A 25,809-nucleotide genomic window follows, 5' to 3' on the forward strand; every position below is an offset into this window, starting at 1 on the left:
ACAGAGGTTTCCCATCTTATCTAGTAGGTTTTACCTCACCTCATATTACCCTTTTAAGGCTTTGCAGTCTTCTCAACAGGACCTACTGGAGCTTCCAGGCCCTACTAAGATCAGGTTTGAATGCACACGGTAAGTTGCCTTTAGCTACCAAGGTCCTTTTTTTATATGGAATGCCTTAATTCCTGAGATTTGTAGAGAACTGAATTATTCTAGGTTCTGTGAGGTAATTAAGGCATGACTTTTTAAATAGGCATTCAATAAATGCATGACACTTCATGTTATCTGTTAGCTAATGTGTCTGCATTTATACTATTTATTTCTTTATGACAGCTTTATTTTGTCTTATAAATATATCATACCAGTTTTTATTGTAAATTGCTTTTATTTTATGAAAAGTTGTATAAGAAGTCCTAAATATGTTGGGAGCTGATCTGTACTTTTTCAGACACACAGAGCAGAATTTTTACTTTTCTGCTTTCTTCTCAGCAAACAGGTCAATCGTTGGCTTCTCCCAACAACTGAACAATTTATCTGCGATCCTCCGAATCAAGGACTACTCATGCAAACATAACACTGCTGAGGCAGCCCACCAAAACAATCCACTATGCAGACTCCCGGAAGATGTATCATCTGGAGATAGGCTTTGTTCTGCCTTGCCCACAACTATATCTAGAGGGCCTCTCTGGCAGAGAGTGTATGGTCTGTACGTACCTCCTGTTTATGTAGAACATGGCCATTTGATTGGATCAAGATCCTCTTTCCTGACAGAAAGTGTAATGCCCCTCACCTCCTCAGCAGCGCTCTCTGGTCACAGGCTCCTCCAACATAGCTCCTGGCACCATGCCACATCCAGTAACCCTAACTCAAAGCAAGACTGAGCTTTATATAGGCCCTGCATCCGAGACTTCCTGTGGTGCTGGCTGATGACATCATCACTGCCTAAATATATAAGGAAGATCAGTGCACCCAGCCAGTGCCTCCACAACAGGTCCTTCTGGGATTCCTCCCCCAAGCTGTTATTGTCACTCTTGTTCCTGACTCCTGCTCGCCAGCCAGTTCTTGCTTCCACTCCAGTCCCTGCCTGTTTTCCGCCTTGCTCTCTCTTCCAGACTTTTCACCTGTCCTAGTTCCTACTTGACCTGCATTTTCTTTGCATTTGGACTAACGTCTTGTTGGTGACCCAGCCTGGCCCTATGACCTTGCTTCACTTGTTGCCTGCCCTGATTCTGGCTTGTCTAGTCTCTGCATGAACTCTGCCAACCCAGACCTTAGCCTGCCTCCCAGCTCTGCCTGTACTCTGTCATTATGACCGCAATCTGTTCCACATCAGCCACTACCTGTCAGGGCCTAGTCTGTGTTTGCACAGACTTAAGTTGTACCAATCAGACAGTGGCCCAAGGGCTCACTTCCCTACAGTGTGTGTAACAGTAGGTGAGAGAAAGCCCTTAGATCATGGCAGGCGGCTAGCAGTTCTAGGTGGTTGATCTGCAAATAACTCTCCCCCAGGGAATCTGAACCCTGGGTCCAAGCCACACTGGTATGAGCCCCTCACCCCTGGCTGAAAGCATTGATAGACAGTCACTTGATGCAGAGAGAACCACCTCTAGCATTTTTTTGAATTATCCACCACCAAAGGTATGCCCCTCATCCCAGGGGTTAGAGAGATCTGACAGGATAGCAGCTGGCATAACTGGTCTCTTTGGTTTCAAAGGCCCCACTGAAAGCTGCATGTGTATAGATGGGTTATAGGAGCCACATGCACCAAGGCCAATCCTGCCACTCGGTCCTGTTGAAGGAGAGATATAACCAGCCCCCATCAACAATGTGGCCCTCTTGATGGGAAGAAATGCTTTCTCCTTAAACAAGTCCATTCAGGGTCCTATGAAATTAATCCTGTCAGACAGAATCACATTTAATTTAATAAAGTTGACAGGAAACTCAAGGTCTGGAGGAGCCTAATGGTTTGCTGAGAAACTCCAGAACTCCTAACTCCACTTGCCAACCAATCATCAGGCTACAGGAATACAGAGACTCTCCATCGACGAAGCTGTGAAGCCACTACCGCAACCCTCAGGACTGCCAAGAAGCTAAAGGGGAGCACTTTGTGCTGGCAGTGCAAGTCCTACATATAACCTGGAAGAACTACCAACGGACGGGGCAGATGCAGGATGTGTGCACATTCAATCCCTCAGTTGAATGAAAGGGAGAATCGTCTGAAGGGAGTTCATTTTGAACCTCTCCCAAACCAACAATTTATTCAGTTTTCGCAGATACGAGAGAGGATTCAATCCTTGACTTCTTAGAAATTAGAAAGTACCAAGAACAGAATCCTTGGCTGCACTCTGAGGAAGGACAGACCTGATTACCCTCTGCTGAAGAAGCAACTCCACTTCCAAGTGTGACTGGGCAGATTTAGAAGAGTCAAAGTTGACGATTTCAGTCCATTGGGTCAGAGGACAACGAGAGAAGCGTAAGAGGTAGTCATGCACCACAAATTTTAGGACCCACCAGAGTCCCTAGTGATCCGATGCCATCACAAGGAAAACTGCCTCTTTTTCTCTATCGAAGTGGGGAGGAGGGGCTCAAAAATGTCAAACATTGGTCTCAGGCTTAAGCTACATATGCAGCTAGGTCTTCAGTTGATGACTTTCCCTCTGCTTCCCCCCAGCAGGCAGCTACTGCTGCAGTGGAAGAGGGGTCAGGCCCAATGACTACAGGGTAGATAGATGCTCCTTGATCAGAGATACCATCTCTTATTTTGCTGCCAAACAACTTGTCCCCTGCACAGGGCACTTCTGCAAGGTGGTCGTGCACATCCTCTCAGTCATACAAGCCTTCAGGTCCAGGACACAGTATCAAAGGCTTCATACACAGAGCAAATCACGTTTTTCATATGCCTCCATATCATCCACTGCATGACAGAAACCTGCTGGTTCCGAGTTGGATGAATCCAGCAAAGGCATTAAACTTCTATAAGCATTCATGCAAGTACTGCACGATGGGGTATGATCCAGCATTCAGCATTGATCCCTAGAAGACCTTTTTCCCCAAAGGTGTTAAACACTTTTGAATTTTTCCCCCAAGAGGGCATATTGAAATGATCTCAAAACCAATGCCACCGCAAAGTGACGCAGTAGCTGGACTACCCCAATTCCTGGTGAGATCTGGAGCATATACTTCATATCTAACTTGCAGGCCATGGGAAGGCATGAAGTAGGCATTTGCTGCTTTCTCATCTGCAGGTCTTCGAGTAGCTTCTGCACTGGAATGGCTACAGAGTCAAATGGAGGAACCCAAAAATGTTCATTCTCAGGGTCTTTTTCTTCCAGACTTTGACAGCTTGTTTGCCAGCTTATCCAGAAATTACAAATAGCAGAGGTCTTCTGGAGAAACATGCCGAGGCAATTTCGGAAAGGAGTCCTCCTCCTACTGTCCCTCTTGACCATGAGGAGGGGGGGGGGGCATTTGCATGTTGCGGGCGCTGTTAGGTTCGGGGGTTGGACGCGCGTTTTTGGCCCCTTACTGAATAAGGGGTAACGCTAGCACGTCGAAAACGCATGTCCAATAGAGGGTACTGTACCGGTCCGTAAGCGCATTTGTGTCCTCATCATCCAGTGTCTGTGATATCAGAAAATAGGAGTGTCGAGGTTATTACAGTGGAAGTTGTCTTTACAGGGAGCGTATTTCTATAAAACTCATAAGCTCACATTGACTTGTTCTTCTTTCTTCTCCTTCCTTCTGGCTCTTTGCCTAGGGCTGTACTGAAGTTCAAGGAAAGAGCTCTCAGGTACCCAAGAGAGAAGCGTAACTGGGGTTCAGATGGATCCCAAGAAAGGATTTGGAGACCAAGAAAACAAGAGGTTTTATTGTAAGCCGCCCTGAACTACGGAAGGGTGGATAAGAAATCTTTTAACAAAGAAAGAAAGAATGGTGAAAGGGGTGTTAAGTTCCATACTCTTTGGTTTCCCTAAACAGTTGTCTTAACTGTCTAAAGAAGAAGTGGAGTGATTGGAGTCGAGGGCATTCCAGAGTAGTAGATTTGCTACAGAGATATAGTCGGAGAGGGAATCAGCAAGAACAGATCTACAGAGTGTTCAGGAGATTTTCCTTTTTCCTGCTATTGAAGGATTTGCTCTACCTAAATCTTGTAGCACTTCAGGGACATACTCAGGAGTTTATAAATTTCAGGGGTTAATCTATTGATTGTTTTACATCTTTGATTTTCTGCATAGATTGTACCAGACAGTGGGGCCAATATAACAAGACCAGTGTTGAAAAATGGCGCTATTTTTCTGTGCATATATTTTTTTTTTTTTTGCAGCATGCACGGCATTGACAGGCAGCTGCACAGGATGTAATGCTAATGCGATATGCACAGAAAATCCACACAAAAACAATTGCACGCGCCATTATGCACATAAAACCACTCGCTCAAGGTCCTATATAGAAACCTGCACAGAAAACCCGCCGTTGTGTGGAGACCCGCAATTGACGATTATCGGGATGAAAGCCTTTCCCTTTCAAGATAGTTAATGGTCCGGAAGTGGGACTCCTCTTGGGCCTTCCTCGAAACTGCCTTCTCTCAGCCTGTTGTCTCTCTGACCTTCTGCCACTGTTCGGCAGTGAACGTAATCCATTACACTAGAGCTGCATGGCCACACACCCACACCAATGCCAGCAATGAGAAAAATGGTCTGACAAGCGCTTTAACTTAATTCCTGCCCTGACCCAGGCGCTAAAAAACCCACACTAATGTTCTCATTTGTAGCGCGGCTTCCTGCATAGCCCGTGAATGGATAATTGCCTCCTTTACATGCCGTTTGCAAGCACTAGCGCAAAACCTGCTGCAGGTTTTTAGTGCTCGTTTGACATTACATATGTGCGTAGGGTCAGCATGGAGAAATACATGCATTTACCCAGGCAAAAACCCATGGCAGGTTGAGCATGGCTTATTACATTGGCCCCAGTGTCTGCGAAGTTATTCACTAGAACCTAGTAGATCAGTAAACATTTATTTTTCTGGAACACCACTGATTGGTGTAGATAAAGTACTTTTTTTTTTTCTTGTACACTGAGCAGTACCTGTTTCCTAATCTTGTGGGCCCTGAAGCTTTTGCCTTTCCCTATTCAAGAACCCCAGGAGTTCCAGCAAGTTAGATGAGACCCTGCAGCACCTACATGTGCCTTTTGCTGCTGCCAAGCGTGGAATGGGGGTTACATGTGCATCTTGCTTTTGCATGCTTTGTTCATGCTTCTTAGTGTAACCGCTACCCCCTTGAATCTTCAGAACAGAGGGAAAGAAAAGAAAATGTAAAAAAAAATAAATAAAAATAAAAACTGAACAAGTGTTTTTTTTCCTCTAACCTTTATGACCTGAGTGCACTACTGACTAGGTTTGATGGTACGAGCGTGAATGCCGAATGCTGGATTTTGGGTGCATGTATGCATTGTAGGCGTGCAAAAGTGAATGGGGAGGAGGAAGTATGAATGCTGATGCGGTGCAGGCGCATGTGTGGTTTGTGAGCATGTAGGGATGCTTATAAGGTAGGCAGGGACCGTTAACATTGCTTTTCAACAGCCAAGTGCTGTGGCAGTCGCAATTCTACCTCTTTAAAAGTGGCAAGAAAGGACTATATGATGCCCCCCCCCCCCCCCAACTCTTTCCAGAGACTTCGAGTAAAAGGACAGGGTGACATGGAGTAGCTCTCATGATTTTCCATAAAAGGAAAAAAAAAGGTTTTTTTTCTCTTCCATAAGAAACCATGGGAGCTGTGTGGGGAAACAAAAAAAAACAAAAAACAAGGGGGTTGTCCCTTCTTACTCCTCCTTGCAAGGGAGTAAATCTATTCAGAGCAGAGGCCTCAGAGAGGAAAATAAAGCCACATATCCAGGTGACCGAATGATCATTTGGGAATGGAGCCTGACAACAGGCAGTAGAGGGGGGACTCCTTATGCACAATCGGAATATCTTTTTTGGGCCCTTCTGAAAAAGTTCCTGAGAATGTCAGAACAGCAGCCAAATATCCCCTTTTATGACCCCGGGTATTCAGGAAAACCCCAACAGTGGGCTGCTATTCACATATTAGGGGTTCAAAGCTCCAGGTGCTAACTGAGCCCACAATCTTTTTTAAGACTACAACGGGAGATAGGGATCCTTCCTCTCAACAAATGGACTCAGCATACTTTAACCACTTCCTGTAACTCAGGAGGACAGTTTTGCTTAACATCCTAGTATAGCAAATGCCGATATTAGGGCTGAAGTGAAACAGCCTGCAGAGGTAGCAAAGGTCACAGACACACCCAGGGGTAAACTATATTTCTATTTTAACAAAAGTATAGATCTAAGATGGGAACATAACCCCCCCCCCCCCAACATATTTCCTTCTTCTGAGACAACCTTTTGTGGTACAGGGTTACCTTGCTCATTTCTGGCATTCCTATATTTGGGAGAACATCCTCAGAACAGTTACATTAAATGCTGCAATCTACTGTACTGCACATGCAGCAGCAATGAAAAGGCTTTCTGGATATACAAAACCCACTCATACTTCCTGGTCCAAGAACCAACAGCGGCAAATGAGGGAGGGGAAAAAAAAAAAAAATTCTTTCCCACAGCAGCCCATGCTGTTCCTTTATTCATAGCTGTGATAGCCCTTTAATCAAAAAGAACTGTTTAAGAAAGAAGCTTAAGATTAGTCAAGACACTTTCCACACAGTTAACATCACCGTGCCTGGTGTTATTCATTCAGCTCCCACTACTCACCAACAGGCAAATGCTATATGAAGAATACTAAATTATATTAATAACATCCAAAAATAAAACAGTCTACAAGTAATAATAATAAAAACTAAATTACCAAAAAAAAAAAAAACCCAGCATCCTAGCCACAAAAGGAAAGAGGCCAGGTCTTCTGCACCCTGCTTGTCACTCAATTTCTAAGATTGCGGGAGACCAAGATATGAAAGGTTCCCGACAGGGAGATGGCGTCAGAGCAATCAAAAGACCACAGAGAATTATAATTCTTTCATACACTGCTCAAAACTCTATGCCACCCACAACAAGTTACAGCCCACAGAAGGAGCCCAGGGTGCTTTTCCGTGCACGACCTGCAGGACTGTGCTTGCAAAGAGCACAGGGGCAAGAAATACATTTTGTCACTGTTACAGCGGCTACAAAAAAAAAATCTACATCCCCTTCCAAAGTGTTCACCTTTTGTTGCTTTAAAGCCTGGAAATGTAAAAGCATTAAAAACACTGAATGGTCCCATGTATCAACACATCCTGCCCCACCAACTGCCAAGTGAAAAATATATTCCAGACTTCCTCAGAGTAGAAATAAAAACATTGAATAGCTTGGGTGGATAAGTCAGCACCCTTCTACCCCCATGTTTCTATAGCAATCCTAAATACTTAAAAGCTCCGGTGTACTTAGTCGCCTTGAAAAAGCACACACCAAACGAACTGGCCCCACCGGTGTTAAATTGTACTGATTCACACGAGGACCGGATAAATTCAGCAGTTCCTGTTGGTTCTCTCTCCTTCGTGGTGCATTTCAAAGCAAAGAACGACTATGAGCACCAAGGAGCTGTCCAAAGAACTCCAGAACAAAGCTGCGGAAAGACGCAGATCCGGGGATGGGTATGAAAGAATGGCAAAGCCCAAGAATTATCCCTCAGAGCATGGAAAAGGCGATTATTAAGAAGTGGAAGATGGATGGCACCAACAAAACCCCGCCAAGATCATGCTGTCCCTCCAAAATGGGAGGACTGAGCAAGGAGGAGACCGATCGGGGAGGCAACCCAGAGGCCAAAATGGCTACTTTGAAAGTGCTACAAGCTTCCATGGCCAACAATATCCCAAGCACTCCACAAATCTGGCCTATATGGTAGTGGTAAGAAGGAAGGCATTACTTAAGAAAGCCCACCTTGAATCCCATTTGAAATATGCAAAGAAACACTCTAAGGGATACTGAGGCCATGTGGCAAAAAAAATGTTGTGGTTTAAAGAAACTAAAACAGAACCTTTTGGCCTGAATTCAAAGCATTACTTTTGGCAAAACTCAACACAGCACACCACCCAGAGAACACCTTTACTACTGTGAAGCATGGTAGGGGCAGCATCATGCTATGAGGATATTTCTGATTCATCAGCAGGGACTGGGGACCTTGTCAGGATAAAAGGGACAATGAATAGAAAAGTCCTCAAGAAAAACCTGCTGCCCTCTGCAAGAAACTTGAAACTGGGATGGAAGTTTACCTTTCAGCATGACGAAGCAAGTTTGCTAACCTGGAAACAGGATTCTCTGTTGACAACAGAATGGTTTACCCCAGGGGTAGCAGACTCCAGTCCTCCAGAGCCACAGACAGACCAGGTTTTCAGGATATCCACAATGAATATGCATGAGAGAGCTTTGCATATAATAGAGGCAGTGCATGCAAAGCTATCTCATGCATATGATGCAGCCCATTCTTGCCCCACCCAATGTCTTTTTAATTTTTCATGCTCCTCCTGTGACAACTGAGTCTGTTGTAATAAAACTATCTAGGCTTGAAGAGATTTTAGAAATTGGAGCAAACCCTCTTTATAGGATAAGAAATTCCTGTAATGTTGAGGAAAACAATTTCAACTTGTCCAAACATTACATTTGAAAAACCAAAAAAAGTAGAAGGGAAAAAAAATAAAAGAAACCAATAAGAGGAAACCAAGCACTTGCATAGTGCCCAACCTGTCACCAGAGTTGGGAGAAGGGAAAAGAGATTTTCCAGTGTGATACCATGAAATTTATTTTATTTTATTTTTAACATGCCTACTCCTCTCCCCTCCCCCCCCCCATCAGTCTTGTCTAACACCAGGAAATAACCTACCCCCACCCCCGAAACAGATAGCAAGGACTGGAACTGAGGTCTGAGTGAAGACAAGGACTGGAACAGGAGCTTGACTAAGACAGGACAGGACAAGGACAACACGGAACATAAAGGCAGCGGAGGAAGAGAAGGTAGGGAAGGCCCCGAGGGACAAGACAATGGATAGACCACAGAGCAAGACAAGGTCGACGTAGGTCAGAAGGCAGGGCAAGAGGCAAGAAGGCCCCCAAAGGCACAAGGCAAGGGTCAGACGGCCCGGAGGCCACGCGGCAACAGGGGCTTGGGCAAGGAGCCAAGACTAGATGCAAAGGCATTGAAGCAGGGAACCAACAGGGTTATGTAGGGCTGAGGCTTGGATGTGGTACAGGCAAGGAGGAGGGGCTTGGCAAGGCTGGAGAGCAGGCATACCGAGGATTCCTCATGGCGAGGAGGCTAAACCACAGGCTGGGTAGCGAGGATCTGACATGGAAAGCACGGAATGGAGCTCTGAGGAGACCTCTGCTGGCAGGAAGGCTTCATAGTCAGGGTACGATAAGGCTGCATAGCAGGAAAAGCTTAACAGCCCTTTCTTTTGATTTTAGTTTGTTTTATGTTTTGATGCTATCCATATTAAGTTTCTGACTGAATTGTTTTAGTCTCGAGTTACCTCACAATTGTAGTTATTTGATTAAAAAAAAAAAAGTAAACATGCATAAAAATCCTTTATGAGAGATTCACAAAGATGTATGCAAAGTTTTATGACTGTATACATCTGCTGTAACTTAAACAATGCGTGTTTTATTAATTTTAATAATTTATTTACACTACATATGTTATTTTACAATTTTTATTGTACATCGCATTGGTTTACAAACTGTAAGAATTAACTAAGATATAAATAAATTAAACTAAAATCTGGCTGGCTTTTCTTTCCTCCCCTGTTATTTATTTATTTATTTTTAAAGCTTTTTTATACCGCGGTTCCGGTAACAGAGTTACTAATCACCTCAATTTACATTTAAACCATCAAACAAATGACATGAAATATGTCTTACAGTGAACAAGGAAGAAAACAAACTTGGATACAAAATAACATGGTAGAACCATCAAACAAATGACATCAAACCTTGGGCTGGCTTGCTTGATCTGCCCACAAATCTGGCAAGGATCATAGTATCTTCTTTAGACCTGGGCAAATCAATTAGAACCCTTAGAATATTCCAGCTTCAAAGGATAAATTAAGTGTGCCTGTAGGAGTTAAAAGAATCTGTGTCTGCTTTGTTCAAAGCATCACTAGTGCCCCTTAACCTTTTCCATTTAAAACTGTAGGTTCCCTCTAGTTGAAGGTTTCCTGGCAGAAATCAGAACATCCTTCACCTATTTGGGAAGACTTCTGCACATGCAACAGCCAAGCCATGGGGGCCAGTGATGCTGCTGCGAGCAACAAAAACATGAGCTCTCTTTCCATGGCGCAATTGACGCAACCTCAAGGGCAGAGCCCGAAGGTCTGTGCCGATGGCAGACAAACAAGTCTTGGCAGGCCAGGCTATGATACGGTCCAGGAGGCTAGGACCACGGTCAGATCCGGGGAGTAGGTGAAAGCTGGAAACCAGATAAGGCTGAAGCTGAAGACATCCATGGGGCAGTGCTGAAGGCTGGGGCAAGGGACCAATTTGCTGAGGCAAGAACGCAATGTTGGAGGAGCCCTTTTACAGGGTGAAGTGCTGTGATGTCATCCAAGAGTGCTGTGGGCTTTTCCCACCACGGGCCTTTCAAAACCGCTGATTTCAGACATGCACGCACCTAGAGGAAGGTCCGGGGATAGTGCTCTGGCAACATCACACCGCATGTGCTGCTCAGCGGTATCCTGCCAGCCTGGAAGTCAGCGCAGCTGCTCGTGAGAGCATCCTGCAAGCGGCAAAACAGAATAGATGGTACAGCCCACCTTTTTCTGTGTGACAAGTCAGAGATGTTCCTAATGGAACCGAACTGACAGATGGACGAGGTAAGGAACTAACACTTGCCGTGGCCAGGCAGAGGCCACAAGGATTATTCTCAACTTGTTCTCAAGGACCTTCTGGGACAGTCCTGGTGACTAGAGGCATCAATGGATATTAATAGAGCAAACAGATGCTCCAGTCTAGCATAAAAGCATTGGGAGCTGATCTATAGCTGCTCCTCTACATACAGAACTACGACTTTTCTGTTGTCTTCTGAGGTAAACAGGTTAATCATTGGTCTTCCCCCAACAACTGAACAACTCATCCATGATTCCTTGATCTACAGACCACTTATGCTGATGTAAAACGCTATTGAGGCAGTTTGACAACATATTCTTGATTCCCAGAAGGAAGGTTGCCTGGAGACAGGCATTGTGATATCTTGCCCACAACCAGATTCGGAAGGCCTTCTTGCAGTGGGCGCAAGAGCCTGTATCTCCCTTCTTGTTTATATAGATCATGGCCACTTGGCTGTCCATTTAGATTACGATTCTCTTTCCTGAAAGGTGAGAAAAAGCCATTAAGAGCATAAAGGATGGCTCACAGTTCCATGTGGTTGATTTGTAGATAAAGATCCACTGGGGACCACAATCCTAGGGTCCATGCTGCATTGGTGTGTATCCACCACCTCTTGATGGAGGCATCGGTAGATAGGCACATGATGTGATGGAATGCGCAGTGAAACCCACCTTCAGAATTTCCAGATTCAGCCACCATTGAATTGACACTCTCATCCTGGCAGTTATGGAGATTTGGCAGGATAATGGCTGGTACAGATTATCCAATTAGCATTGGAGGCCCCACTATGCAGATGAGTCTAAGGAACCACATATGTCACAGCAGCCATGTATTCAAGAAGGACTAAGATCAACCTTGCTGACGGAGACCTTACTAGGCCCATGAACAATGTGGCTCTTTCAACAGGGAAAGGCGCTTTTGTTCAAGTCTATTCAAGCTACTATTTATTTGTGTATTATATTCTGCAAGTTTCCAATATAATTGGAATATAATTTGGCAAAGTCAACCAGAAAACCCAGGGACTGAAGGAGCCATATGGTCTTCCAAAGGGACTCCAGAACTTCTGTCAGAGATGGAACTGTCACCAATTGTCTAGGCATGGGAACACAAACTACCTGTGAACAAAGCTGTGCCAGCACTATTGCAGGACATTTTGTGAACACCCTCAGAGCTGACAAGAGGTCAAAGGGGAGAAAATTATATTGGTAGTGTGCATTTTTCACCACAAACCTGTGGAACTTTTGATGAGCAGAATAAGTGGTAATGTGTGTCTTTCAGATCCAGTGCACAAATCCAATTCTTTGGTTGAATAAAAGGGAGTTCATTATGAACCTCTCCTGAAGCTCCAACTTGTGAACAAGTCCAACATAGACTTCAATCCTCCTGACTTTTGGGGAATAGGAAATACCAGGAATAGAATCCTTGGCCATGCTCCTGAAAAGAGAGACAGGCCAATCCCCTTCAACTGAAGGAGCAACTCCACCTCCAGCTACAGTTGGGCAATTGAGAAGGGCTGGAGCCGAAGACTGAAATCCTTTGGGTTGGAAGAGAGCAAGAAGCATAAGCAGTAGCCATGCTGCACCAGTCCTTGGTGACATGGCACTATTCCAGAAACAAGGAATGAATCCTTCCCCCCACTGGAGGCAGCAAGTTTCAACGTCATCAGAAACTGGTCCTGGGCTTAGGCTGCAACTGCTACTAAGCCTTTGGCAGATGCCTTTCCCCTCTGTTGATCTTGAGCAGGCAGCTGATGCTAAAAAGCGGGAGGAACTCAATGACTGAAAAGAGCAGAAGAATGGGCGCTTATAGGAAAAATTCTGGTGTCTGGCAGTAGCCATTTGGCCCCACACTATAGCTGATGACTACCAGGTGGATTGATGCTCCTTAATGAGAGTCACTATCTCTGTTGCCGAATATGGTGTCCACTGTACAGGGTACATCCACAAAATGATTATTCGCATCCTCTTGAAGGCCACTTACTCTCAACCATACAAACCTTCAGGCTCTTATGGAATTGGCTGAAGTCCCAACTCTGTTGTCAAAACCTTCATAAACAAGAACAGATGAGGTGCTTCTCACATTCCTTCAGGTCCTCCTCTGCTCAGTGGAAGTCTGCCTGTACCTGTTTTAGCTTTTGCAAATACTACACCATACAGAGTTAGCCGCAATCCAGGCACTCAGCATAGATCACTGAAAAGTGTGTTTTTCCCCAAATGCGTCCAACGCTTTTGGACCCTTGCAGGAGATTTGTTGGAGTGATGACAGCATGTTTTAATGCTGACTCTACCATCATACAGTTGTGCGGTAGTTGTACCACCCCAAAACCAGGGGAGGCCTGGACTCTATACTTTAGATTCAGCTTATGGTCTACCAGAAGGTATGATGGCATTTGCCACATCCACATTTGCAGGTCCTTGAGGAGTCTGTATATCAGAAGAGCAGCAGAGTACACAAGAGGTTGAAGGAACTGAAAAAGTCCAAAAACATCTGTTCTCAGGATTGCTTCCTTCCTGACATGATTGGATAGCATCTCCAAAAAGGTATGCTGAAGCAAGTCTGGCAGGGGATCTAAAAGGAATTATCATGGAGTCTTCCTCCTCCCCCAAACATAAGGGAATACTAGAGATGTGAATCGGAACCAGAATCGGTTCGGATTTCAGTTCCGATTCACATCTCTAGGGAATACTGAGCTACAAGCCCAATGATGATGAGGGTGACAGAAAAGGAGGAAATCACTGGTCCAAGGGGAAAACATCTGGTAGGAACTCTGAATAAACTGATCCCACTTTTCCCCCTTCCAAATCATGAAAAGGACTCCCCTGGAGTAGGAAAATTCTCCACCTTATAAAGAGGACTTACCCCCAATGCCAATACGGCCAACTTCTTTTCAAATTCTCTCTTAGCCTGTCTTAAAAATGTCTTACATTTAACTTGCCAACGCTTATGCCTTATCCTATTTTCTTCTGTTGGATCCTTCTTCCGATTTTTGAATGAAGATCTTTTGGCTAAAATAGCATCTTTCACCTCACCTTTTAACCATGCTGGTAATAGTTTTGCCTTCCTTCCACCTTTCTTAATGTGTGGAATACATCTGGACTGTGCTTCTAGGATGGTATTTTTTTTTTATTTATTTATTTAATTTATTTATTTTTTACAATTACCACGCCTCTTGCACACTTTTTACTTTTGTAGCTGCTCCTTTCAGCTTTTTTTCTAACTATTTTTCTCATTTTATCAAAAAGTTTCCCTTTTGAAAGTTTAGTACGAGTTGTGGATTTGCTTACTGTCCCCCTTCCAGTCATTAATTCAAATTTGTTCATATTATGATCACTATTGCCAAGCGGCCCTACCATTGTTACCTCGCTCACCAAATCCTATGCTCCACTGAGAATTACATCTAAAATTGCTCCCTCTCTCGTCGGTTCCTGAACCAATTGCTCCATAAAACTGTCATTTATTCCATCCAGGAACTTTCTCTATCTAGCATGTCCCAATGATACAGTTACCCAGTCAATATTGGGGTAATTGAAATCTCCCATTATTACCGCACTACCAATTTGGTTAGCTTCCTTAATTTCTCTTAGCATTTCACTGTCCGTCTTCACCATCTTTATCAGGTGGACGGTAATATACTCCTATTACTATAGTCTTCCGCAACAAACAAGGGATTTCTACCCATAAAGATTCGATTGTGCATTTATTTATTTATTAACTTTTATTTACCGACATTCGTGAAACACATCATGCCGGTTTACAAAGAACTCAGGCGGGAAATACAATAAAACAATATAACAAAATAATAATATAACAAAATAACATTGCTAGCAGAAACAAAAATCAGAATACAAAAAGAACCAAAATGGAGCAATAACAGAAGGGGGGAGGAGGGTCGTAGGGAGGGAGGGGAGAAGGCATATCTAGATGAAATATAAAACAAAGATAAAATAGAGAAGAGGGAGACTATGTACAGTAGGAATATGTACAGGTACTGTTAACTTAAGAAGTACTACGGAAGTATTGGAAAACCGGCCATATTGATTGGGCGGCGGTATTCACTAGGATATAACTTAATTAATGGGAAACTGAGGGTGTAGAGGGAGAGAGGAGTACAGGGGGAGAAGGTGGAGGCCGGGTGGCCCAGGGATCTAAGGGTGGCTAGGATGGGGAGAGGGGATGGGGGTGGGTTGGGCGAAAGGAGGATGACAGGGCAGGGGAACTGAAAGGTGTGGTGGCAGGAGTGAGAGGTCGGGCGGGTGGAGTTGGGAGGAGAAGTTAAGTTTGGTTAGTGTCGGGGTCTCATTTAGTCTCATGCAGGTTGTTTATCCTGTTGGACTGTATGCCATCCCGGACATAAAGCGCTACACCGCCTCCCGGATGCTCCTCTCTGTCATTGCGATATAATTTTGTACCCCATTGGTTATCCTCCTTCCACCATGTCTCAGATGCCAATCATCATTTACTGCTATACATTCTAATTCTCCCATCTTACTTCTTAGACTTCTGGCATTAGCATACAAACATTACAAAGTGTGTTTTTTGTTTGTATTTTCATTCTGCTTTTTAATTGATAGGGATAAGTTAGAATTTTTTAGCTCAGGTAAGTTTTTAGTTACAGGCACTTGGACTATTCTTATTATTGGAACCTCACTGCCGGGATGCCCTAATTCTTTTTTTTTCAATTTATTCTTTATTAAATTTTCAAATTTTCAGACAAACATGTCATAGAAAACACAAGAATGGTTTAAATCTTCTTAGGAAAAATTAACACATTTCAAAATATAATACAACAAGCCGTTAAGCCCGTTAAAACGGGCTACATCCCTCTGTCTCTCACCTCCCCCTCATTCTCTCTCCCCTCCACCCCCTACCTCCCTCCCTCTCACCCCTCCTCCCACTCAGTCCCTCCCTCCCACTCAGTCTCACTCCCTCCCTCCCCCCTCTCTCCCTCCCCTCTCACTCTCCCTCAGTCCCACTCCCTCCCTCCCTCAGTCCCACTCCTTCCGTCCCACTCCCTCCCTCCCACTCCCTCTCTCCCTCTCACTCAGTCCCACTCCCTCTCTCTCCTCCCCTCTCACTCAGTCCCTCACTCTCTCTCCTCCCTCGCTGCCACCGCCGTTAAAAAGGGCTACATCCCTCTGTCTCTCACCTCCCCCTCATTCTCTCTCCCCTCCCCCCCCCTACCTCCCACCCACTCCTCCCTCTCCTCTCACTCAGTCTCACTCCCTCCCCCCCTCTCTCCCTCCCTCAGTCCCACTCCCTCCCCCTCTCCCACTCCCACTCTCCCTCAGTCCACTCCCTCCCCCTCTCCCTCAGTCCCACTCCCTCCCTCTGTCCCACTCCCTCCCCCCTCCCTCTATGTCCCACTCTTCCTCAGTCCCACTCCCTCTCTATCTCCCTCCCCCCTCACTCAGTCCCCCCCTCTCCTTCCGTCCCACTCACTCCCTCCCACTCACTCAGTCCCACTCCCTCTCTCCCTCTCACTCAGTCCCACTCCCTCTCTCTCCTCCCCTCTCACTCAGTCCCTCCCTCTCTGTCAGTCCCTCCTTCTCTCTCTCCTCCCTCGCTGCCGCCGCTGCCACCGGACGCCACCGCCACCCAACGCCGTCGCCGCTGGACGCCGCCACCCGCCGCCGCCGCTACCACCCAACGCCGCCGCCGCTGGACGCCGCCGCCGCTACCACCGGACGCTGCCACCACCCAACGCCGCCGCCGCTGGATGCCGCCATGCCGCCATGCCGCTGCCACCCGCCGCTGCTACCACCGGACGCCGCCACCACCCAACGCCGCCGCTGCTGGATGCCGCCATGCCGCTGCCACCCGCCGCCGCTACCACCGGACGCCGCCACCCAACGCCGCCGCCGCTGCCACCGGACGCCGCCACCCAACGCCGCCGCCGCTACCACCGGACGCCGCCACCCAACGCCGCCGCCGCTGCCACCGGACGCCGCCACCCAACGCCGCTGCCGCTGCCACCGGACGCCGCCACCCAACGCCGCTGCCGCTGCCACTGGACGCCGCCATTGTTTTTTCTTTTTTTCTGACGCTGGCTCAGAGCGACGTGCTCGCCCGCACATGCGCGGTAGAGCTGGTCTCTACTGCGCATTTGCGGGCCGTCGGTCACAGGCCATTTATAAGGTAGATTTTATATACCACCACTTGAATTATAATGCAATTTGGGAGAACCAAATTCCAAAAACAGAGCAATATTAATCATACACCATTTTTAATAATTAAAGAGGGAAGTGCAGGATTATTCATTCACCCGTATTACTTGGTTGAGCTTCACCAGGTTGTTGATGGTTATCCAAAAAATAACCCAATTGAGAGGGTTCAAAAAAGACATCTATTATTTTCAATTTTCATTACACACTTGCATGGATACCGTATGGTTATTTGAGCACCCATCTCTCGAGCCCTAGGGCATAGATTCAAGAATTGTTTTCATCTTAACTGGGTTGTTCTTGAAACGTCAGGATAAATCCAGACCTTCTGACCCATATACAGGGAGTCTCGGTTACAAAGAAATATCTTAAGGACATTGTCCCGATCCGTAGAGAAGACAAATTTAACCAATAAAGTTCCTCTGTATTCAATTTGATTTTCAGAAGATGTTTCTATTAGTTCAGATACATTTAGAAGTGATGCAGGGTCTGTATTTGCTGGTATAACTGGTGATGTTAGTGCAGGTCCAGTAATTTCTTCTTGCTTAACATTGTTTTGTAGGAAATAAACCTTAGATATGGGTGGAATCATATCTGATGAAAAAAGCAATATCTCTTGCAGTACATTTTAAATTGCTCTCGAGGAGAAATAAGTTGGCATTTTGGAAAATGTAAAACTCTAAGATTGAAATACTTAGATGAATTTTCCAGATTCTCTACCTTTGATGAAATTACAGTTTCCCCTTGTATTAATGCAGTCTGAGTATTCTGAATTTGAGATATTTTAAGTTCAAATTCTTTAATTTTAGATGTGTGTGCCAAAACTTCCGGTTTTAACAAAGCAAATTGACTTTGAGATTCTTTTAAAGCTGACGTCAGTGGAACAATTGAACTTTCTAATGTGGATACGGCCTTCCATAGGGAGTCCACTATAACCACTGCAGGTTTTACCAACGAAGGTTTAAATGAAAATATTACCGTTGGGGTTTGAGTATTTCCATCTTTACTCTGGGGCTCTTCCAGGAGTTCTCTCCCTGCTGAGGTAGGTTTCTTTGTGGGAATTCCCAGCTGACCTACCTCCAAACTTCCAGTGGGATGCCCTAATTCTAATGCGTCATTAGTATCCTTTGAAGATACCTCCCTCCGAACCATGCGCTGCTGATCGACTGTCAGATTTCCCCTTTGTTCTAGTTTAAAAGCTGCTCTATCTCCTTTTTAAAAGTTAGCTCCAGCAGTCTGGTTCCACCCTGGTTAAGGTGGAGCCTATCCTTTCGGAAGAGACTCCCCCCTTCCCCAAAAGGTTCCAGAGTTCCTTTCAAAACTGAATCCCTCTTCCTTGCACCATTGTCTCATCCACACATTGAGACTCCGGAACTCTGCTGCCTCTGGGGACCTGCGCGTGGAACAGGGAACATTTCAGAGAATGCTACTCTGGAGGTTCTGGATTTAAGCTTTCTACCTAAGAGTCTAAATTTGGCTTCCAGAACCTCCCTCCCACATTTTCCTATGTCGTTGGTGCCCACATGTGCCACGACAGCCAGCTCCTCCCCAGCACTGTCTACAATCCTATCTAGGAGACGCGTGAGGTCCACTACCTTCGCACCAGGTAGGCATATATAAATCTTGCACTCAAAGATAAGCATACAGAAAATATTTTGATATAGATATATATATCTATCCATACACATGTCAATTTATCTCCTAGGTTTGCAATAACGGGACATCAAGGCCAAATTGGAGCATACAGGATAGATTGCTTTCCAAGAGGCTTTTTTTTTTCTTTTGCAGTGCTGCTAAATTTAAAGCTGCATGTGTTTGACTTCCCAGCTCTCCCTTTGCAACATTAATGTGCTACCCTTACTTTTAATAAATAATCCTCTGGCATTCGCTTTCCCATACAAATGACCTGCCTTACCTTTAATGAATTCTGGTTTGTAGGCTTTCCTAAGCTGCTGAAGGAAGTCATTGTAGAAAGGCTCGGCTTGCTCAGAGGGCATGGCCATGTGAAAGTCTGGTTTATTTCCCTTCAGGATGCTCTGCAGTGTAAACTGACTGATGCAGAGCACCTCGTATTCTTTATCCATTACACTTTTGGACCAGTGCCTGCCACTTTCATCTTCAAATACACGCAAGTTTAAGATTTTTCGAACCCTATAATGAGAAAAAGAAAAATTCAGGACACTAAGTTCTCAAAGTGATTTAAAAAAAATAAAAAAAAAAAAAAAAGACCATCCTTAATTACTCTGTCTTGTCAAGATTTGTGTATACAGCATGAATTAATAGGTCATGAGGTTCCCCTTATGGTATTAAAATGCAAATGTATTCAATTTTTCAGTAAAACATGAAACCAGACATCATAAACCAGTTCTGTCTTTTCAAACCTGTACAAGAAAGCACTCATCCCATAAGAAGTACTTATTTCAAGTCTTACTCAATGAACAGGGGTCTTGAACGCCAACCACAGAGCGTTGCAAACAGGCCTGGCTTTTCAGCACAACCAAAATGTGTGTGATAAAGTAGCACTTCTGTATGTAAATAAAGCCTCAGGAATATTAAATGTGACTATCCCATCCACCCTCAAGGGCAAAAGTTTGAAAACCCTCAACCCAGCTGAAACTTTAAAAATTGACTGTGGATAAGTCTGCCCAAATAGGCCTCCTTTTTCAATGCTATAGACTCCAGTTAGTCTCTTGCTTCCCTTTATTTTTTTCTTAAACAATGTCATTTATTCTAATATTGGTGGGTGCGTATTTTGAAGTTATGATAACTGGCTTGTTGCTTTGTTTTATTTTAGGGTTTTTATTGTGATACCTATGTTTTACTGTTGATTGTGTTTAAGTAACAACAATGGTCTTGTAAGTGCTGACCAAATTATGTGGTACTATTGTAATTTTATTATGTTGACTAATATGATTTTATGGTATTGTGTTGTAAACAGCCTTAAGTTAACACTAAAAACATGGTATAGAAATCTAAAATAAATTTAAAAATTCTTTACAAGTAAGGATCCCTTGTATTTATCCCACACCTTCCTGAATTCTGTTATTATCCTTACCTCCCCACCTCTCTTTTGAGGCAGTTGCATGCATTCACTGTGAAGAAAAAGTTATTTAATCTTGCTTCTGAGTCTAACCCCTTTGAGTCTCAGACCATCACCTCAGTCCTAGAATTTTATTTCTGCTGAAACCACTCCTCCATGCTATGCAAGGCAACGTGAGAACTCAAAAGTTCATATTCAAAGACTTGGCGAGTGAATAAGTTATCCTGATAAAAAGAGTTATCCAGATAAGTCCCACTGAGTATCCAGATAACTTTATCTGGATAAGTCTGCTGCTGAATATATCAGGCTGTCCTACAGTTATCCGCTCTCCCCAATCAGTCTTACCTGAAAAGGTTTAGCAAGACAGTGCTGAATATCAGGGCTGACCAGGCAACAATCTACCCACTTCCAGAACACTTCCAACCCTGCCTTTTTTCGCATGGGTAAACCTTGTGCAGGCAACAATTTGCACACACAAAAAAAAACCAAAACTTACTTGCTCAGCAGTGGGGCAACTAAAACCCCCCCAAAATTGTATCCAGCTAACTCTCAGAGCTAGCCAGACAACTCTTTTGAATAAGGTCTTCTCAGTGAAACGAGGATGCCTTGTCTGTAACTCCCATTTCCAGAGACGTGATACCAGACAGCGTAGTCCAGGACTGAAAAATGACTGCTATAACTGGACTTTAATGCAGGCCTTTTGCAAGTGTAACATATTTAGAGAGATCCTCAGTCCACCAGGAGTCAGCATTGGCAGAACTGATGGACTAGATCTATATTAAAACAATAAAAAAAAAAAACACCTTACTAATGAGATTCTGGGGGAATTTCTCTTGCTTCAGCATTTTCTCAATTGCTGCATCTTATTGCAGAAACTCCTCTCCACCTTCTTTCCCTTAAGGCCCCCCCCCCCCTTCTCAAAACGCACCACATCCTTTATCTCTTTCAGAAGCCTTGGCTCTGTTGGTGCTGCAGTTCGTTCGCTGCTTTGGCCTCCAGGAATCTCGTCAGCCTCACTGCACTTCACCTGTAATGTAGACCCTTTGAGAGATCAGGGCCTACCACCATTTGTGCCTTTTTTTTTTCTGCGATCATCCGTACCTGTGTACACAAGCTAACTTTTGTCCACTTGTGGGCAATTTTCAAAAGGGCATTTACCCCGGGTAAAAGGGCCCTTTCAAAACTGCCTGCCCTCCCAGCGCGTGCCTTGTTCCACAACGCGCATACCTTTGCTAGCATCGAGTGGAGGTGCTCCCAGGAACGGGGGAATGCAACGGCACGCGTCTTTCTGCATTTTTTTCAAAACTGTAGGCACTGTCCTGAAGAGGGGAAGAAAAGTACCAGCTGATGGAGCCAGTGCAAATCTTCGAGGTTATGTGTATGCATTCCCTTTGAACACTGATGCAAAGTCCTCTGGGAAAAGTAGTTCTGGACTTAGCAGCTACTCACATCCATTTAAAAGAAGAAAAAAAAAAAAAAAGTGTCCCTTTTACAGCCAGTCTCTCATTCAGCAGGGTGCACTTTGATAGCACTCTGCAGATAAATTATGAGACATTAATGCCTGAAAGCCTCAAGGAATGGATTCTTGCACTCTCCCAGTTTATTTCCGTAGTTGAAAACTGCTCCACTTTACTTTATAAAGTACTTTTTTTTCAGTCAAACACAAACTATGGAATTTACAGCCAAAGAACGTGATCACGGCTAGTAATTCAGCGGAGTTTACAAAAAAAAAAAAAAAAAAAAAAAAGGGTTTGGATAAGTTTCTAGAAGACAGGTTCAGTAATTATTATTTCACAGAAGCATTGGGTATTTTCACCTCCCTCTTCTAGGGTAAGCAACATGGAATGGGTTTTCCCCACTTGGGGACCCACAGGAACTTCCAAGTGACCCGACCTGGCCACTATCGGAGACAGGATGCTGTTCTCAACAGGCTATTGATTTGACCCAGTATGGCACACTCTCTGCCCTGTTTAATTTTTTTTTATGCTAGCATCTATTGTAATAACGATAACTCACTCAGGAGTGAATATCTCTAGCTTCATAAAACACCAGACCTTGATGTCTGTGTGCACACACAAAGTGTTTATTACCTCATCTACTAAAGCTACTAGAGATGATCACCAGAAAAGGTAGCCCATTTAAAATTAAATCTCAAATGTGTTTTAAAACATAGATCAATACCACAACAACGGGTCAAATTCAGAGCGTTGTGGCTGAAGGGCATCTCCTGCACAGGGGAGAGGACATGCATCAGACATGATCTTTTTCTCCTTTTGTGCACAAAATACATATCAGTAATGACTGCTCCAATCTAGACCATTATGAATGTGATTTCTGGTTCCTGTAATCAAAGGAGGTCAATTCACCCCCCATTTAGGGTCGGAAGAATTTATGGCACGAAATGTATTTGTTGTTATAGGCGAAGATACACAAGGTGATCGGTAGAAAGCAGCCTTTATTGGAATAAACCCGACTCTTGCCTAGTTTCGCTCCCTCAGGAGCTGCCTCATGGGCTATCGTTGGTGAGTGTCTTCAATTGTGAAAGATAAAATGAGCAGTCACAAATATCATTCAATCCAGACTGAGCAACTTGGTGTTGTAATCTTCAACATGTGCTGAAACCACATGATAAGCTAGATGCTCTTATAGCGTTTTTCTACAAGCCGGTTCTATGCGATCATTACGCAGCCACGGTGAAAACACACTGTATGTATTTAAAGTCTTCAGCACGTGGTTTCAACACATGTTGAAGATTACAACACCAAGTTACTCAGTCTGGATTGAATGATATTTTTGACTGCTCATTTTATCTTTCACAATTGAAGACACTCACCAACGATAGCCCATGAGGCAGCTCCAGAGGGAGCGAAACTCGGCCAGAGTCGGGCTTATTCCAATAAAGGCTGCTTTCTACCGATCACCTTGTGTTTCTTCGCTTATCAGCATTTTGGATCGGCTTCCGATTTGTTTGTTGTTATAGGCACATAAAAATATATCTGGAGTTTGAAAAAAAAAAAAACCACTGCAGAGAAGCTGACCGCAGGCCTCCTGGCAACCCCAAATAAATGCCCCTTAGGTTTCTAGGCCTGCCTCCACTCTCCAGCACATAATATAATATGCAAGAATCCAACTATAACCTTTTCAGATTTGCAAATTCAAGAGAAAGTAACTGGCATGGGGAAAAAGCAGCACACGGTCCGACCTGATGAAGAGAGGATAAGTCTCAAAAGCTAAGTCACAGATGTATTAAATTAATTTAACAACAAGATACAAACTTCTCGTTCACCCTTAGTTCTACGTATCCAAGTAGACTTCCTGTGCATCCAAACTGTATTTGTTGAGCCCTGCTGAAGAATATTTGAACAGCCATATATTACCTGAAGAGACCTCTTTTTTTTTTTTTTTTTTGAGACAGGTGCTGTTCAGCAAAACCCAACATTTCCAAAAATATGTGCCTGCCAGATCTCAAAAAGTCCAGAGGTGAAATCATCCCCAAAAGTAAATTATGAGATCCCTGGACATTCCAGTAGGAAGGGGAGGAGCACAGCGGCACAGGACATTAGAAAGTCAAATGTTTTGGAAAACAGAGACAGCAAATGAAGAAAAATATAAAATTTACAACACAAAAAAGCAGGAGATATTAATGCTCTGTTTCTGACTTACATATGATCCACATCTCTTTGAGTGTCCTCTAGAGAAATGCCCAGCAGCACACAGATGCCTCGTCCAATAGAGCTTACCTGCTCTTCTCCCACTGCAAAAGAGAAAAAAAAAAAAAAAATCCACTGAACCCCCCAAAATATTGAACTATTATCAAACTGCGAAGACGGGTTATCTTAAGCAAGCAACCAACCACTAGCAACAGGCCAAGAGAAAATGAGTTCTGCATCGTCAGAGTGTATATCAGCATGCAGTCAAAGCAATCCATGCAAAATCGCTAATGGTGGTAATTGATGACCAAAGGAAACTCACCCCTTAGTGCACTGGGGTAGTGTTTGTCCTGGGCAGAGTACTCACAGCGGAAAAATGAAAACTAAATATTTGACAGGAGCCTTCTCTTTCTTTATTATTTTATTTTAAGAAAAGTTGTGGGTAGTAAGTTAGAAGCATACAATAGGTATTCAAACAGCGTTCGTCAGCCATGACTTCCATGTTAAAAATAAAATGGCCAAAAAGCTGGATTAACTACATATCATTAGCGAAGAGACTAGTCATCACCCTTTGCCAGCTGGAGGGACTAGGAATGCTGCAACATCTCCGTGCAAGCTCTAATACTGCTCCCAGCTGGCAAAAAGGAAATTCACTTTTAGCACCTTATATTTAGTTCAAAGTTAGATACCACACTGTGCAGCATAGTTCCCACCAATTATGAAAACATTTTGCATCATTATTCATCAAAGCAAGTTTCCTCCTCTGGAACTCATACGGTCAATATTCAAAAGTCTTGTGAATTATCCATTCAAACGGCATATATTTGAATGCCAACAAATGATCATAACTAAAGATGTAGCTTTATGTTGTTAACCCCAATTATTTTTATCCAAGTTCAATCTTCCTGTTTATTGTAAGACATCCTCCTGTCATGTTATTGTTTAGAATGTAAACCGACTTGATTAGTAATTCTGTTACTGGAAAATCGGTATATAAAAGTGCTAAATAAATAAATAAAATATTCAGCCAAATAATAGCCGATGATGATTTATCTAGCTATAATTTAACCGGATAATAAAAAAAAAAAAAAAGCAGCATTCCAGGGGCATTTCTTTGAGGGGTTTATGTATCCGGCCAGCTTAGCCAATTCTGAACTATATCCAACTAACTTAGCCGGATAACTAGACCTGCCTCAGAGAAGGCCTAAAGTTATCAGACTAACCTGTGTGGCCAGGCAATCTTCCATTTAACCAAATATCTTCAAAAGATATCCAGTTAAATGGCAGGCCATCCGGCCACAAAAGGTTGAGGGGATCTAGCAGTGCCCTATAGTAATTTCAAGTCTAGACATTCTTCATTAAGGTTTTGATTCTGGAACCAATTTCATTTTAGTATCATTGGGCGTCTCTGTGGCTTTTAAGTTAGATCTTCAAAGTCTACTGTCTCAACTTGCTGAGATTGGAATCTCTTTTGGTCATACATGTCTGATCGTTCAACAACTTTGATTTAACTCTCATACACCTTTTTGGTACCCTCTCTCCACAGGGCTCTTCATTATCTGCTACCCTGTTCAATATTTATCTCAGACCCAAAAAAGGCTTAAACACCAGTATTCAATCAGTGACAAAATCAAAAAGAAAGAAAACTGGTAGAGAATTTTTTAACCCAATACTAATTTTTTACAAAATTTTCAGTGTATTTAAAGAAAAAAACCAAAAACACATTCCTAAAGATTGTCTCTGCACTCCAGATAAGATTGCACTATTTTTTGATAGCCCATAATAAAATCTGCTTGTCTGTGCCAATAGTTATACCCCTTTTCAGGGACATTATTATTATACAGGCATGGGGATTTTGGAATCTCCCTCAACTGGGTTGTGGCCACATTGATCAATTTTTACCGATTACTAGTTTCAGTTTATTCTTTTGTATCTGTGGTAGACTGCCACTGAAAATCATTCATAAGAACATAAGAAGCTGCCATACTGGGTCAGACGAAGGGTCCATCAAGCCCAGCATCCTGTTTCCAACAGAGGCCAATCCAGGATACAAGTACCTGGCAAGTACCCAAGCACTAGACAGATCCCATGCTGCTG

The 25,809-nt window shown here is 43.8% G+C and overlaps 1 protein-coding gene across 3 annotated transcripts in view; it reads right to left on the minus strand.

Annotated features, from left to right (window-relative positions):
* DTD1 (D-aminoacyl-tRNA deacylase 1) overlaps positions 1–25,809 on the minus strand; it is a 220,553-nt gene that overhangs the window by 189,456 nt on the left and 5,288 nt on the right. For all 3 annotated transcript variants that reach the window (XR_003855423.1, XM_029593775.1, XM_029593774.1), the window contains exons 2-3: positions 23,726–23,816; positions 18,938–19,173 (exon numbers count right to left, since the gene is read on the minus strand). Coding sequence is in view for 2 of the 3 variants with exons in the window: in XM_029593775.1 (XP_029449635.1) it covers positions 18,938–19,173; positions 23,726–23,816 (327 nt within the window). In the remaining variant the exon portion in view is untranslated. The remainder of the gene's footprint in view (positions 1–18,937; positions 19,174–23,725; positions 23,817–25,809) is intronic.

Source organism: Rhinatrema bivittatum, chromosome 3 (genome assembly GCF_901001135.1).
Source record: "Rhinatrema bivittatum chromosome 3, aRhiBiv1.1, whole genome shotgun sequence".
Classification (NCBI taxonomy): Eukaryota; Metazoa; Chordata; class Amphibia; order Gymnophiona; family Rhinatrematidae; genus Rhinatrema; species Rhinatrema bivittatum.